General features: G+C 33.7%; 1 protein-coding gene across 1 annotated transcript in view; it reads left to right on the top strand.

Moving 5' to 3' along the window:
- The window catches only part of LOC137626986 (uncharacterized), an 11,371-nt gene extending 6,261 nt beyond the window's left edge, over positions 1 to 5,110 (top strand). Inside the window, exons 5-8 of the mRNA XM_068357969.1 lie at positions 973 to 1,006; positions 2,594 to 2,693; positions 4,223 to 4,284; positions 5,003 to 5,110. Coding sequence (XP_068214070.1) covers positions 973 to 1,006; positions 2,594 to 2,693; positions 4,223 to 4,284; positions 5,003 to 5,110 — 304 coding nt within the window. The remainder of the gene's footprint in view (positions 1 to 972; positions 1,007 to 2,593; positions 2,694 to 4,222; positions 4,285 to 5,002) is intronic.
- The last annotated feature ends 12,390 nt before the right edge of the window (positions 5,111 to 17,500 follow it).

Raw genomic sequence — 17,500 nt, 5'->3', positions numbered from 1 at the left:
AATTTTCATCATATTCATCTTCCTCCTTTCTTTCACTATCGTTATTATTTATTTCTCTTCAGAATAAAGATTCCCTCATCATATCCTATGCCATTTTTCGTTAGCTTTTTTGCTGAGTCATTGCAAACAACCAAAGTCTTTTTCATAATAGTGTTTTCTTCTTTGCTCGGTAGGAAGACTGATGCACAGATGTTCCGTAAGTACTTCAAATAGAGCGAAAATGATGACGATCCCTGAGGCGACAACTAAACAGAAGAAGAAGAACTTCAATATCATCTGACCCTTTTGTTGTCAAACAAATGTCTCAAAATGTTAATCACCAAATTCTAATTCATAATCTGTCACTAAATGATTCAGGTTTAACTAACTTTTTATAATGATTTGATTATAAAAAACCCTTTCAGATCATAAAGGTCATTTTTTTATAGTAATATGATAATATATATATATATATATATATATATATATATATATATATATATATATATATATATATATATATATATATATATATATATATTCAATTGTTAGGGAACAATTAATATCTTTTCACAAAGATCTATTGTTTTTGGAAACTTTTATTATGTTCATTCCACTGTTGGTTCTCTTTTCTTATATATATTTTCAGAACTTTTCATTTGTTCAATCACTTCAATATGATGAATATTTTTAATTAACAAATTAGTGTATGACTTATATAATGACATATTCTTATCAAAATATTGCAAGTCTTGAATGTGCTAAGATTCACTCTAAACATTGTCTATTATCTATTCATATAAACAAAATCTATTTAAGTAATTTTGACGGAGATGGTTGAGGTGATGGTAGGTAATATGTAATAGTGGAGCTCATCATGAATAAATCTGTGAATGATGAAAATTGTGTTTTCATCACCTTTCAATTTTTATTCATTTAATATTAATCTACATTGATAATGTCATATGATATGTCCCTAATATTCCCTCAAAGTTCTGGACGGAATCTGTTCCAAGAAAATGTTCAAGTACGTAGAGCAAAAGCTCTTCAGGATAAAGTATCTCTCTCTCTCTCTCTCTCTCTCTCTCTCTCTCTCTCTCTCTCTCTCTCTCTCTCTCTCTCTCTCTGGGAGGAGAGCAAAGATAATATCCTTACAAAGTCCTTCAAAGCGACAACACCAGGCAATAAAAAAGTTCTGGACCGAAACTGTTCCAAGAAACTTGAGAGAGTTCAAGTCTGTAGAACAAAAGTTCTTCAGGAAAAAGTCTCTCTCTCTCTCTCTCTCTCTCTCTCTCTCTCTCTCTCTCTCTCTCTCTCTCTCTCTCTCTCTCTCTCTCCTGGGAGATGTACAAAGATAATATCCTTACAAAGTCCTTCGAAGCGACAAAACCAGGCAATAAGAAAAAAAAAAAAAAAGAATATCTCAATACCAGTCCGACAGGTGAGTTCTTTGTGAAATCTATTGTTCTGTATATGATTAGTTGTAACATTAAAGTAAACGTTTCAGAAGTAAATCTAATTTTATGAAGTTATATATTGAAATGGATCTGCTTTGCTGCTCAAGAATAATATCATTATTGTTAATCAATTTATTTCTCCATTCAATGATCAAAGTAAAGGAACATCACACAGAGCTGTTTATTGCAGAGATTCTGTCTTTAGTAAAACACTTGGAATTTGTAATGCCCTCATATACTGATGCTATTTTCAATTGCAGTTCAGATGAACTGGTAGAACAAAAGACTGACTGACTGACTGGTGCACAGGGATATTGTTCAACGTCATCTGCTGGACCTAAGAAAAGCTGATATGTTAGACCAGCGTCTGTCAGACTCACTGAGTCAACATCTGATCAGAAGAGAAGGAACACAGAGCTGAAGGACATTGGAGAAGAGAAACATAAGATGATGTAGGATTTTTAGGGTAAGAATTTTGAGTTATTTCTTTTTAATGAATTGTATGATATGGATATGATAAGGAGTTACTACATTTAAAGAATTGAATGAAAAGAGTAATATTTGTAGTTACTACTCTTATTGAAATGAACAGAAAGAGTAATATTTCAAGCTAATATTTCTAATACAATTAATGAGAAGAGTAACGTTAACATTCATTACCTATATTCTTATTGAATAGAAATCTAAAAAAAAAGTTTATACAATCAGATTTTTAAATCTCTGCACATTCTGGTACTTTTTTCACATTAAGCAATACCAAATTTGATTCTGTTCAAAGTATTTTATTTTCTATATCTGCATGAAATGGACAAAGGTAGAATACACTGGGTGATTCTCTCTTCTTCTCATACAGACAGACAGGAAGAATGGTAGGGAGGAACACAGGAGTAATTATGACCAAATATCTACAAAAATTGCAGTTTGTGTTTCTTTTTCGGTTATGTCTTTAATTAGTTACTTTTCACAAGGACAAGTAAACATTGTTTCTGGGTTTTCAGACAATTCATTATTATTTTTAGATAATTATAGCAAAAGGTAACCATATATATAGGTATTGTATTTATTTAATCAATTTAGCATTGATCCTTAATCTACAGGTAGTTATTAGTCTTGTTTTCCAAAGTATATTTTTGTATGTTTGTATATTCTCCTTCTAGTGCTCGCATCAGCTAATCCTTCCTCGCAAAGTCCTGAGCTACCCAGGGTTTCAGAGGACAGGACCGACAAGGGAAGCTCCAAACGAGGTCTCGCGGAACTGTGAATGATTTACTCACTCTGACTATGGCGGCTCTCCTCATCTAGGGCTTTTACTTAGGAGGATGGGCACACTGCATCCATCGAGAACATGAGCGGGAGGGGCAAGTTTCAGTTAACGGCTTTGCAGACATTATCTGCATTCTGGAACCAGAATCTGACCTGAGGGTGCAGCTCCAAGAAAGGTCTACATTGCTTATCTCGGATTGATGGCGGCAAGTACCAGAAGCAGTCGTTCCTTAACTTTGGTCTTTTTTCGAGTCATCTTCCTCTTTTTTGTATAGAGTCTCGTGTCTACAACTCTTTAATTTTACCATTTTTTATATTAAGTAATTGGTCAAGGCAAAATTATATTTATTAAAAGGAAATAAGTTTCGATAATCTTACCTGTTAAGTGTCTTATGTGTAACTTCAATCCTGCATAAAATTATATTTAATATTGAATCTAGTTGATCATTCTTATTTGGCAATTAAGGGTCAGAGTAAACATATATCACAACAAGATTTCTCTTGCAAAGATTTTATCTTTTGCAGTGCGCTTGAACTCTGTATTTGATGCTGTTTCCTTTCACAGATAAGATGTACTGGTAAAAAAGGAGACTGACTGACTGACTGAATAACTGATACACCGGGATATTGTTCATCATCATCTGTTGGACTCAAGAGAAGCTGACATGCTAGACCAACGTCAGCCAAAACCCCTGAGTCACCTTCTGGTCAAAAGAGAATGAACATGTAACTGTGCCGAAGAGAAAAAAAAGGTAAGGATTTTTAAGGAAAAGACTTTGGAGTTACTACTGCAAATTAATTGGAGGAAACTTATTATATTTATTATTCTTAAAGGGTTAAATGAAAAGAAAAAAATAATTTTCCTTTGGAAGTTTTCTATATTGTCATTATTATTATTACCATTATTGTTATCATTACTATTATTCATGATGAATAATGTTTTTTTTTTTTTCGAGAATCTACTACATTAGAACAATTTTGAAACCTTTTTATAATCCAGTACTTTCTTGTACTTAATTTGATATTAATTTTTCCTCTGTTTCTTTCAGTAGGAAGTAAGAGTTAATGTCTTCCTTCAATCAGCAGTAAAAAGGGAAAGAGGTTGGATGTCTCACTCCTGCACTACAGACAGACAGACAGACAGATATGCAGAGAGGAAAACACAAGTAATTATTAACAATAATTCCATTCCTCTCTTTCTCCAAATGTCTACAAATGATTGCAACTTGAAGTGTTTTATCTGTTTTGTCCTAAATTATTCTGTTGTGTCTGATTCAGAGAAAGAAGTAAATATTAATTAAGGGTTTCAAACAGTCGAACTTATGTCTTTAGAAAATCATAAAAAATTGCCTAGTCCAGCATATGGATTTTACTAAATTTGTTTGTCTTCAGTCATTAGGCAAGATGCATTTAACATATATTTAAAAAGAAAAATATTAGTTTTATTTCTCTCCTTGAGAAAAGAGACGAGGAAATCTTCATCCCAACAAATCATCCTGAATCCGCTTGAGTGATCATTGCAGCCTCTTGGTTGATCGGAACTCGAAAGAACTCAACTGATCAGCAGTTTGGTCACCGTCTTAAGGTAAGTGTCATCGGTGCTTAACCTTTGATCAACAGACAAGTGAAATGACCCAAGTAATGGATTAATGGTTGAGGTAATAGATTAAAGGGATTATTCAATAAGCAGTACAAAATTCATAGCATTTGAAGGAATTAGTCTATGAAGATAAAAAAAAAAATTAAATGGTGACATCTGAACATATAAACAAATAAAAGTAATAATAATAATGATATCAATAATAATAATAATAATAATAATAATAATAATAATAATAATAATAATAATAATAATAATAATAATAATAATAATAATAATAATAAACCCGACAAAAAAGAAGGTTTCATGTGAATTATCATGTTGAAGAAGAGCTTTAACTTATTTGGTTTTTCCTCTCATACCTTTTAATCTTTTCAACTGGTTTCGTTCTTTCCTGAATCCTTTATGTAATGTTGGCTCATAAAAGGACAGAATTTGTATGATAATAAATGTAAAAGAAAAACATCAAAATATAAGAGGATAGATAATTTTATGCCACCTTAAAAAGAGTATTTTTTTCTCTTTTCTTTCCTTCTATCGTAGTTTCTTTCTGAGTAAGCTGTTGGCTTTGATTGAAACATTCTCTCTCTCTCTCTCTCTCTCTCTCTCTCTCTCTCTCTCTCTCTCTCTCTCTCTCTCTCTCTCTCTCTCTCTCTCTCGTAAGAATTCAGTAAGCAGTAACAGTCTGTATCTCTTCTGACAGTGTGGCACAGCCAAGTCCTCAGCCATCAAATCAGCAAAGCAGCTGAATCACATTAAGAGTAGTAATGTGTCATTTGGAGACACCCCCATTGTTTTAAGTATCACCTGAACTGGAGCCCCAAATCAATTACATGTGTGATGGGTGTGAATGTCATAACCCAATGTGCAGCAGCATTAATACATGTCTCTGTTGCTGCTCACCATTCTGATAAGTAAACCAGTATTCATTTTCCTTGAAAGTAATACCTACTATGTTTATTTCATTCACTGCACATACACTCACTCCAAAATGAAATAATTTACTGTGTAAATATTTAAAGCTGATCTTTCTATCTGCATTTGGTATTCAGTAAGTGTACAGTATTGATTATTTTCAAAACTAACTCGAAACAATATCCTTTGTGAGTAGTATATTCATGTGGTTTTAATTTCCCTTCCTAAAGTGGAATATAAAATTAGTGTAGCCTTGAAGCATACCCCTCATGGAGAAGGTGGGCCAAAGTATATGGTGAACGGTGAACTTAATCAATTTACCATTTTCATCATTAATTTAAAAGAATAAATTACCGCACTTTGGTACTAAACCATACCATCGGTGTACATTCCCCCCCCCCCCCCTCCCTTTTTTTTTACAGTCTGTTTTTCCCCCTCCACTTGTACAGGCACACTTTCAAACATTCCTAAATTCCATAACCTTTTATTTCCTTCTCAAAAAATCAACCTTCTCATCCTAACATCTGCTTCTTCCCACAAATAATGCTACTCGCTATGGTCATTGTGGGTTCTATCTCACTCCAAAGTATGATTAGCTCCTTCTCTTGCACCAAGTTAAATTTATAACTCTAAAAATCATTATAGATTTAAAAAATTATCATATTTCTGCGCTACTACCAGAAAACCAGAACATTTTCCATTACCGTTTCGTGTTTTGTCAGAATTTCTTTCTGTTATATATCTATGGCTTATCAGGAATGATATATTTTTGTGTATATATATATTTTTAATGGCCTCATGAAATGTATTTGTATGTCATATATTATTGTTATGTCCTTCAACACAATAGTATTTTTTTTAATATAAATCACTGTCCATATAATGTACTATTTGCTTTATACAATTCTGAATGTCGGTTTACAGCCTACTTAGACTGTACTATTTAGGTATATAGACTATATATTTCGTAACCTTCTTGAATACTTTTGTTAACATATAATCTTATATACTATCTATACCAATATTTGAATTCCGATGGTTACTTAATTCATACAAGTGACCATGATATGCATTGGTTTTAATATATATTCCATGCTATCTGGGAATATTATTTTGTTGAATTATATTCATATAAACAACCTGGATTGTATTTTTCTTTGTATTAATAGAACAATTAATGCTCTGCACCTGATTACGTAGCTCAATATTAATTTTTGCTTAGAGATATAGATTTTACTGATAATATACTATTTTTGATACAATAAATTTATCCTTAATAATAACTGAGTTTAATATAGACCTTCTATTATTATCATATGGACATTACTTAAAAGCAGTATATAGGTGGTAAGGGTACTTCGTTGTCTTTGTTGTTTCCTTGTTATTTCTCCTCAACAGATCTGAGTTGATTTCACAGATAAATGAAACGTTATTGCAACGGACGATGTCCCAATGTGATGATCACGTGATGTTGACCGTTTAGATGTGTTTGCTGATTGAGAAGTCTCACTTCATTGTTTGTCTCAGTAAAGCAAGGTGCAAATTCTCTCTCTCTCTCTCTCTCTCTCTCTCTCTCTCTCTCTCTCTCTCTCTCTCTCTCTCTCTCTCTCTCAAACTATTTCCAACTGGAGTTGAATAAAATCCTTGATATTTGAAACACAAAACAACCTAAGTAAGTAGATCAGATTCTCTTCTCTGAGGAATACATTTCTGATCTAAACTAATAAATTTCCAGATTGAATCTCTAAATTTATGATTCGTGTATTTGCTATATCTCTATAATTCGACTTTTAGCCCATGACCTCAATTTAAATAGTTTTGATTTTTTTTTCTTTTTTTTTCATTTCTTTTGATAAATCAATACATGTAAAGCACGACAAATTTTTCACAATACAAAACTGCCTCCTTAGTCCCAAAGTCGATCCACATGACTCAAGGTCTATCTGAAAGTCAAAAGGATTCTAGCTTCTTGAGAAATTTAGCACTTTGGTTCATTACGACACCTCACAAAGTGCAAGGCAATATGCAACAACAACAACAACAACAGCAACAGCAACAACAACAAAAGCAATACTGTCTACAGGTTTCAAAGAAGCAAATCCCTGTCCGTATTGCTGAATTACAATTGGTAATAATACTGAGACATCTTTTTCCTAATTATGGTAATGATGATTTCTGTATGAATAAATACAATTGAAAACATTTAGTAACCTGGAAAGTCTCAGGGTCTGCACAACAACACTTTGGGCTTGTGGGCTGCAGGTGGCCCATGCCTGGATTAGTGGATTCAAAGACCCAAAAATCTTTCACCCCTTATTGTGATATAAATAAATATATTGGTGTATTTTAAAAAACTTAAAGTAATTTTCGTCGATGATTTACTGCATAACTCCAATAGGATGATTAAACGAACTTATAAAATCTTCTTTACTTGGCTGGTTGACAATGAGAGTTTACATTGAGAGTTGTCTCTTGACCACCATTTCTAAAAACATTGAAGACACTTCTGACATGAAAAGAAGAAGAAAAACATCAACAACAACAACAACAACAACAACAACAACAACAACAACAACAACATTATATGAACAATTCTGAAATCACCATCAAATGCTGAAACAGAAAACACGAATTCTTGATTTCTAAACTTTCACCATATCATTGTACATGGACAGCTCTTGCAATTACTACATATCAGTTATATAATCTCATCGTGAAATCTGAAAAAAAAAAACAGACCAAAATCACTTAATGAAATAATGACAAAAAATAGCATCAATATCTAATATTTCCTGTCTTGCGCTACTTCCAAGTTATCATGCCTGATAAGAGGATCGTTGACTTGGGGACAATGTCACATAGAGCAGGGCCTCGTTTCATCCAGTGGCCTACCTAGAGTAGAGTGTGTGTCGCCTGCATTGAGATGACCCCCACTAAATGTGACTCACAGAATCACTTGAAAATAGTTTCATAGCACTCGCTATCAGGTTGAAATGACTCACATTGTTATAATGCTCAAAACAGAAGCAAAGTTTCAGTATTATGCAAACAACAACTTTGAAATGAAACTGACTGGTTCTCAGGATGCATAATCTCTTTTAATTATACGGTCTTTTGGTTTATGCATGTGCCATGTATAAGTTGGACTGAACTTGGTTCACACAAACATGCTCACATCAAAGAGGTTGACAAGATGACTACCGCTAACATCACCGTTCATGTTACACCCATATTTGGAATTCGTACAATCTGAGTGGAAATTATCATTTATTAGGCATCCTTCTTTCTTTGTCAAGCTAAGAAAATGGAGCTTGGTGTTTTGTTTATATACTTTGAGCGCCATTGTGTGAAACAAGATACACCAGCAATCTAATAGCAAGTGAATGCATATAATTCATCCATATGAAAGTGTCAAGAATGTTAGTGGATAGTCTTAAGTTAAGAAAGTTTTGCTGTAATAATAGATCTAGCTAAATTAGGATCTGATAGTTAAGGATTTTGTGATTAAAGTTTGATGCAAGTTTCCACCAGATGTATCTCGGATGTTATTCTATTTTTCATTGAAATATAGTACTTATAATGCCATGAATGCTTACAGAAGTGATACCAAAGTTATAATTTGTTACATGTTGATATATTTAAGAATTTCCCTAACTATAAACATCGAGCTCTGCCTTCAAAGCCCTAGCCAGCATAGTTTTAGACTAGCTAGGCTACTGAAAATATGTCAAGTCCAACAGGAAATACTTTTGGTTGTAATTTAAGGGTTAACATTTATACACAGCTTTGGGCTGGTAAACAACAATGAATGGATTATGAACGTGGCCTACTGGCCTAAGCTGCCTGTTGAAAATTTTAATAGGCTTAGTCTAGCCTTTATCATGTGGGCTCTATAAGTTTGGGATAGGTTATGCCTGTAATAAGCTATATATGTTTGGGGCAGGTTACGCCTGTAATAGGCTGTACTGTAAATGTTAGAGTAGGCTCTCCTATAGAAGGATTATATGGTGGGGTAAGCTATGCCTGTAATATCACCGGGATGTACAATAGTCCATAACAATTTCATTATACCAGAGAATTATTTGGCATTACTTCACCATTTTAGCCAGAAGGGCTTTGTCCCTCTTGAAACCCCCCATGAACAAAATGTGTTGGCTATGAATGTCATAACCACATTAAATATTCTATTAGAATTTCAATACCTAGGCTATACTATGGAATTGTTTTGATTATACACCTGGAATTCCATGTCCATATCTGATACTGTATTATAGATCATGGTTGCGCATTCAAATTGCCTTTAAATTTTAATAATATTTATTTATTCAGATTGATTTATGTGATAATATTCCTGCAACGCTTACTTCATAATGGAACATGTTTTTTGCTTTAGATTAAATAGTTTTGCCAATAGGTTATTTCAGTCACATCATCTTTAGCATATTTGATAACATTATAAAATCTTTATTTGATTATTCTGTGGCTATATGTAATTTTTCCTTCCTTTTTTTTTGCGTTTTCCAGTTAAAACAGTATATATTTTGACCATAAGTCAAGATTGATAAGCTTTTGTATCAAGTACTACCTTGCCTGCAATAAAAATAAACCTCTTATGCACCAAGGAAACGTTTTTATTATTAGCCTTTCTTTGGCATTTTAAAACCAATATATTCCCCTTACACTTTGGGTGTAATATTTGTAGAGTCTTAGATTTCATCTTCAAGTATTGAACCATATCTGGAATTTTCAGTGATGCCAGCATGATCACATATTAAGCCTCTGATGAGGACGTGTTGGTCATCTTCTCTGGTGTTGGCACAGGCCAATGAGCAAAAGAGAAAGTTGCTGTCTCCTTCAATGACCTTAACTGGAAGTGGTTCGCCGGTTTTTTTTTTTATTTATTTTCTTATTTTCTTCTAGATTGATCTGACTTCTTTTAAAATTTCATGCATCCACCAGAATTGTTGTTGCAGTTACCTTGGATGACGGAAGATGGACGCTTTCTCTTCACATTTGCGGTTTTTTTCTCCCTGTCATTTCCAGAATGTTTAGGGTACGTATTTGATACAAAATAACTCTTTCACTTTCTTCTTTCCACTGAAGAGCATCACGACAATCAACTCAAGGCACATGAGACTGTTGAATAATTTCAAACTATATCCATTTGAGTGAGGAGTCATTTCAAAGAAGCAGAGAGTCAACTGATTGATATACCTGAAGCTAAGGAACAACTTGATGTGCCCATGACTAAATTAAGTGTGTTTGAAGTCTAAGCCATCCTTAAAACCCTGAAGAGATGAAAAGCCCTGAATACGATGGACTAACTACTGAGATGATGTTGTCTCAAGATGAAATGAGTCCCAGAATACTTACAAGATTATTTTGTAGGATATAGCATGAAGAGGCAAAATGAATTGAATGGAAGTTAGAAGTGTTTGTGGAAATGGCAAATAGAAAGGAGACCTGACCGATAGCAATAATTACAGAGTAATCACACTTACGTCTATAGTCATGAAAATATATAGTCATGAAAATATATAGTATGTTCAATCTAGAGAGACTAAAAAGTAAGATTGATGAAAAGCTGAGAGATGAACAGGCAGGATTTGGGAAAGGTAGAAGTTGAAATAGAAAAGTTTAAGGCCGAGGAAAGAGAAAAGGAGAGGTTTCATGAGATTGCCATGAGAGACACAGGTTCCTCTTCTTCCCCTCCCCCTTCCTCAAATAGGTCAGTAACGACTGCTATTAATTTAGCGCAGGCTCTCAAATTTGTGCCTCAATTTGAGGAAAACAATATAGCAGAGTGTTTTGTATCGTTTAAGAGGATTGCAGCAAGGTTGGAGTGGCCCCAAGAGTATTGGACCACTCTTATACAAAGCAAATTGGTTGGAAGAGCTCAGAGGGTGTATGTAACTCTGGAGGAGGATCTGTCATCAGATTATGAGAGTGTAAAGGCTATTGTCTTGAAGGCCTATGAGTTAGTCCCTGAAGCCTATAGGCAACTCTTCAGGAACTTAGAAAAAAGTAGGGAACAAACTTTTATTGAATTTGCAAGGTCGAAGGAACAATATGCTAGTGATTGGCTCAAGTCCAAGGAAGTGGTAGATTTTGAGAAATTGAAGGAATTAATGTTGGTGGAGGAGTTTAAGAGGTGTGTCCTGGATAAACTGAAGATCCACCTCGAAGAGTTAAAACTCGAGACTGTTCAGGAGGTAGCCATCGCTAGTGATGAATATTATTTGTCTCATAGGAGTGAGTTAGGGGGAGAAACGACAAATGTGAAGTCTAGTTGGGGTAAAGTAGGTAGGAATAATAATTCTAACAATAATAATAGAGGGATGTTTACTAGAAATAATCATAGAGGTAATGATCAGGGTAATGCGAATCCTAATATTAATTTTTCTCCTAACAGAGGTAATAGACATAATATATACAATCCAGAAAAATTGAAGATATTAACGTGCTTCTTTTGCAATAAGAAGGGGCATGTAAAGAGCAGGTGTTATGCGTTTAGAAAATCGCAAAATGCTAATGTTAGGCCAGTGATGGGTGTGGAAGAGAGAGAGAGAGAAAACCTATCCCAACAAGGTCCACTGATCAATGACTACCTGGCTGTTTTGATAAGTATTTGTCCTTCGGTAGTGTCTCTTCCGCTAATTCATCCGAGAAAAGACGAGTACGTATTTTGCGTGATACTGGAGCAGCTGAGTCTTTGATTCATAGGGAGGCATTGCCGTATTGTCTGGTTTCCTGATACGGTAAAGTCTTATGCTATTGAAAATTTTAATTTAATTTGCCCTTCCTTTGCAGGGAATTTGAAATTGGCCATCGTTGATAAATTTCCGGTTAAAAATGTTGATGTTGTGATAGGGAATGATGTTGCTCTTAAGAATAATACCTATCCCATATTGATAAATCCTGATAGTGAGGTAGCAGTAGTTACTCGTTCTGGTGCTAGAATTGTTGACGTTGCAGAGTCAACAATTGATCTGGATTTAAATAGTTTAGAATGTAGTGATAGCGTAGTTGTAGATCTTGGGATTTTGAAGGACAAACTGAATTGGACTACTGAAGAGCTTATCAAAGCTCAGAAAAGCGATTTTCGGGATCTCCCTATTGAGTCAGGTGAGGTGTCTGATATAACTGGTCCCAAATTTAGGATAATTAATAATATTTTATAAAGGTTGAGTAGGCATATGGAGGCTGATAATATCGATTATGAAATTTTGAAACAGATAATGGTTCCATTTGTTTACAGGAATGAGTTGATATCATTGGCGCATGAAAGGGGTTTGGCCGGACATGTTGGCATTCATAAGACTTCCAGCAAGTTGCTAATGAATTATTATTGGCTGAAGTTGAAGGCTGACGTAAAGAAATTTGTCAATAGCTTTGATGTCTGTCAGAAGGTCGGTAAACCTAATCAGCTTAATCCAAAAGCGCCTTTATGTCCTATTCCAGTGGTTTCCAAACCTTTCTAGGAGATCATTATTGAGGTTGTTGGACCATTACCAAGGACTCATAGTGGAAATCAATATATTTTGACTATCATGGATAGAATGTCTCGATATCCCGAGGCAATACCACTATGTACTATAAAAAGTGTTAAAATTGTAGATGTACTAATTGACTTTTTCACCAAGTTTGGGATGCCTAAAATAATTCAATCGGATTTTGGTTCAAATTTTGTTAGTGGGCATTTCAGAGATAAAATGGCAGAGTTAAATATAAAACATGTGACCTCTTCTCCATATCATCCAGAAAGTCGGGGAGCTCTGGAGAGATTTCATCAAATCCTGAAATCTATGGTAAAGAAGTATTGTTTGCTTAATGGTTCTGAATGGGATAAGGAATTACCTTATTTATTGTTTGCTTTTCATTCTGTGCAAAGTCAGTCTTTAGGTTTTTCACCTTCAAGCCTTGTATTTGGCCATTGTGTTCGAGGTCCTCTCCATGTTGGTCGAGAGTCCTGGGAGGGAGACGTCCCTGGGATCAATTTATTAGATTATATGTCTAATCTAGGCGATAAGTTAACCAAGACTTTGAAATTTGCAGGTAAAAATTTACTGTGTATCCAAAAAAGGATGGAGTACTTTTTTGACAGATGGTCTAAAGCACGTGACTTTTCCGTAGGCGACAAAGTTTTGGTTTTGTTACCCATTCCAGGAAATCTATTGAAAGCTTCTTTTTCAGGTCCTTGGAAAATTAAAAAAAAAATTAGTGAAGTTAATTATTTAGTAGAGACTCCCGAGAGAAGGATACCTTTTCAGCTTTGTCACGTATATATGTTTAAGGCGTATATGGAACGGGAGAAAGTCATTCCCGTAGCAACCATAGGAAATGCTGTAGTTTCCGAGAACGATAGCCATTTTTCTTTTTCAGAGGGTGAAAGTATTGATGATAATTGTTTTAATGGAAGTGAATGGCGGTCAGATAAAAAGAATTCTTTGAAACATTTTTCAGGAATGGTTTCTCATTTAAGTAATGAAAAACAAAGGTCTTTCAAGAAATTGGTATTTAATTATGAGGAATTATTTTCAGATGTACCGGGTAGGACTTCTGTTCTTGAGCATGACGTAGACGTAGGTAGCGCCACTCCTGTGAAATGATCTCCTTACAGGTTGAGTCCCTTCAAAGATGAGGTTGTAGCGATGGAAGTTGATTATATGCTAAAACATGACCTAATTGAACCTAGTCAAAGTCCTTGGTCATCACCTGTTGTATTGGTATAGAAACCCGACAAAGATTTCAGGTTGTTTTGTTACCGTAAATTGAATGAATTGTCTAAGTTTGATTGTTACCCATTACCACGAATTGAGGATTGTATTGATCGTATGGGTAAGGCCAAGTACATTAGTAAATTCGATTTGCTGAAAGGTTATTGGCAGGTTCCTCTTTCGAAGCGGGAAAGGGCCCTGTCTGCTTTCGTAACACCACAGGGACTGTTTCAATGTAAAGTGATGCCGTTTGGTATGAAGAACGCGGCTGCCACCTTTCAGAGGTTAATGAATACTTTAGTCTATGGTTTAGAAGTGTGTGTTGTTTATATTGATGATATTGTTATTTATAGTGATGATTGGGAAACACATTTAAAACGTATTAGGGCACTGTTTGAAGTTTTGCAGAAACCTTCACAAAGGCGAGGGTTATATATTTGGGTCATGAAGTTGATAATGGTAAAGATGCTCCAAAGCAAGCAAATATCGAATGTATTGAAGGGATGTAAAAAAATTCCTTGGTTTGGAGGGGTACTACCGAAGGTTTGTTAGAAATTTTTCTGACATCGCCGATCCTTTGACTAATCTCTTAAGAAAGAAGGTAGCTCTTATCCTGACTGATGAAACACAAAGGGCATTTGATAATTTGAAAAGAGTACTAAATAATTTCCCTGTCTTGAGGGCTCCTCATTTTGACCTTCCTTTTTCTCTTGCCACGGATGAAAGAGACATTGGTGTAGGATCGGTGTTGTTGCAGAATGACGAACAGGGAGTTTCTCATCCTGTCGCATTCTTTTAAAAAAAGTTGTCCTCCGCTCAACGTAGGTATTCCACTGTGGAAAAAGAGACTCTTGCTTTAGTATTTGCTATTAACCATTTTCAGGTTTATCACTCCTCCACAGATACACCTATTAAGGTCTTGACGGATCATAATCCCCTGACCTTCATCAGCAGATACAAGAATAAAAATCAAAGATTGATGAGGTGGAGTCTCATGCTGCAAGAGTGGAATTTAGAATTTTCCCACATCCTAGGAAAAGATAATATTGTTGCGATTTTCTCTCTCGCAGCGTTGAATATTAGATTATTGACAGAGGGCCTTGCAGTTATTAAATCTCTTTGGAGTTGAAAGTTCTCTCTCTCTCTCTCTCTCTCTCTCTCTCTCTCTCTCTCTCTCTCTCTCTAAATGTAAATGTTAATCCTTCCGAAGAACCTTCTGTTCTGGACTTAATTTCAAAAGCAAATCTCTACGTGAAGACTTACCTTCGCCTGAGGCTGTGTCTTACCAAGAGGCATTCTAGACATTTTCTCTTTCGTCTTGAAAAGTTAATTTAGTCAAACTTTAAATTCCTATTTATCTTATCAGCCATGAGATAAAATATTTCTAAATTTCTTTCTCTTCTCTATTGTTAGATCAAATACAAATACATATGTATTTGTGTTTATATGTAAATGACAGGCTCTCTGACACATGGAGGTAAGTATTATAAGAAGCAAAAACTTAAATGAAGGGATGTTATCAAATGGAGATCTGTCCTTAGGATAACTTTCATTTCCCGACGTTATTATTGTCTGCTTTCATTCTTACTCTTCAGTGGAAACAAAGAATCTTTCTCCTTCCAGTTAGGTGAAATTGCAATCATACTTTATACCTAAGTTTATTTAAAAAAAGAATAATCATATATATATATATATATACATATATATATATAGATATATATAGATATATATATATATATATATATCTATATCTATATATATATATGTGTATATATATATATATATATATGTATTTGAATATATATATATATATATATATGGATATATATATATATATATAAATATATATATATATATATGGATATATATATATATATATATGTGTGTATATATATATATATATATATATGTATATATATATATACATATATATATATATATAATGTAATAAAAAGTAATGATAATAATAGCATATGATTACTTCTTCATGTCATAGGAAAAATCATTGTTAATGGAAAAACAATTCTCAAAGGAGGATTTTGACCCTAAGGCGGACACGAAAGGGCATTTGTGAAGAGAGAGAGAGAGAGAGAGAGAGAGAGAGAGAGAGAGAGAGATCCAAATTGGTGCATTAAAACTCTTTCGAACATTATTGAGGATGAGGAAAATCCGAGTGACCTTTGACCTTTGACCTCATCTCGTGTGAGACTGAAAACTTGAACCAAGTATAGATTGAAACTGACATCAAGATCTTTGCTTTCTCTGTATCATCTGTTGTGTCATTTTAATTCTTCTTTCAGAGAAAAAATTTTTCACTTATACTATTTTTTTATATTATGTGAGTATTTTTATCAATTCATTATCATCCAAAGGAGTTTTCGTGGTTTTCTTAACTAATAACAGCAACAACAAATTTAGCTGTTTTTAGTTGACTGTAGGGCAAAGGCCCCTGACTTGTTAACTTGTGTATGAGGTTTGGTGCATTTTCATCACTACGCTGGCTGACTGTGGGACTGGTGATGGTGGGAGATTCTGGTCTGATTACTAACAGCAAACCCACTTAGTATGGGTGGCTCTGACTAGTACAGCTTTGTTGATAATGGCGATATACAAACCCATTCACTACCTTAAGGTTTCTACACACACACACATACACACCCACACACACACACACACACATATATATATATATATATATATACATATATATATATATATATATACATATATATATATATATGTATATATGTGTATATAAATATATATATATATATACATATATATATATATATATATATGTATGTATGTATATTTGTATATTTATATATATATATATATATATATGTATATATATATATATATATATATGTATATATATATATATATATACGGTGTTTTTTATTTTAATATAATACAAGCACACTTTTTCTTTTCACCAAAAAATTTGAGTAATAATAATGCCTTTACGTTCATATTTAAGGAAATAATTATGCATAACATTTTTGCTTAGCCAAATCTAAATCTAGATCTAGATTAATTATGGCGTTAAAAGAATAATATTCCATAGATAAAAAATAACTTTTGTAGAATGACTACGGTAAAATAAAAATACTGGATAAACATATTAATATTATTTATATCCTTTTAAAGGACTCAAAAAATGCAGAATATCAATAAATTAGGCAAACTTTCCTTATCACGAAGACAATAATATATTCAGATGGAATATTCCCTTTTAAGCATCACAACCTTCGAACCCACTGTCTCCCTTTCCTCTCGTTTTCTCTCGAAACAGCAAAACCGGAAAAAAGGCTCTCTTCAGAATATATGAATCCAGTAATGCAATGTATATTACTCTGCTTAATTTACATAACAAAATATTGGATGTCACGCTGGAACTTTGCATCCAGTGAGTAGAATTCCTCTTTGTTGCATATTGCATAGCTTCACAAATGGACAACATCGACGGAAATGGGAATGGACATGTGGGAATTTTTATGAGCAAAACTGGAAAATTGGAGGATGGAGAAATAATAGATCATTTATATATATATATATATATATATATA

This window comes from Palaemon carinicauda, chromosome 34 (assembly GCF_036898095.1).
Source record: "Palaemon carinicauda isolate YSFRI2023 chromosome 34, ASM3689809v2, whole genome shotgun sequence".
NCBI lineage: Eukaryota > Metazoa > Arthropoda > Malacostraca > Decapoda > Palaemonidae > Palaemon > Palaemon carinicauda.
Note: the sequence above shows the minus strand (reverse complement) of the source record. Positions and strands in the feature narration are given on the sequence as shown.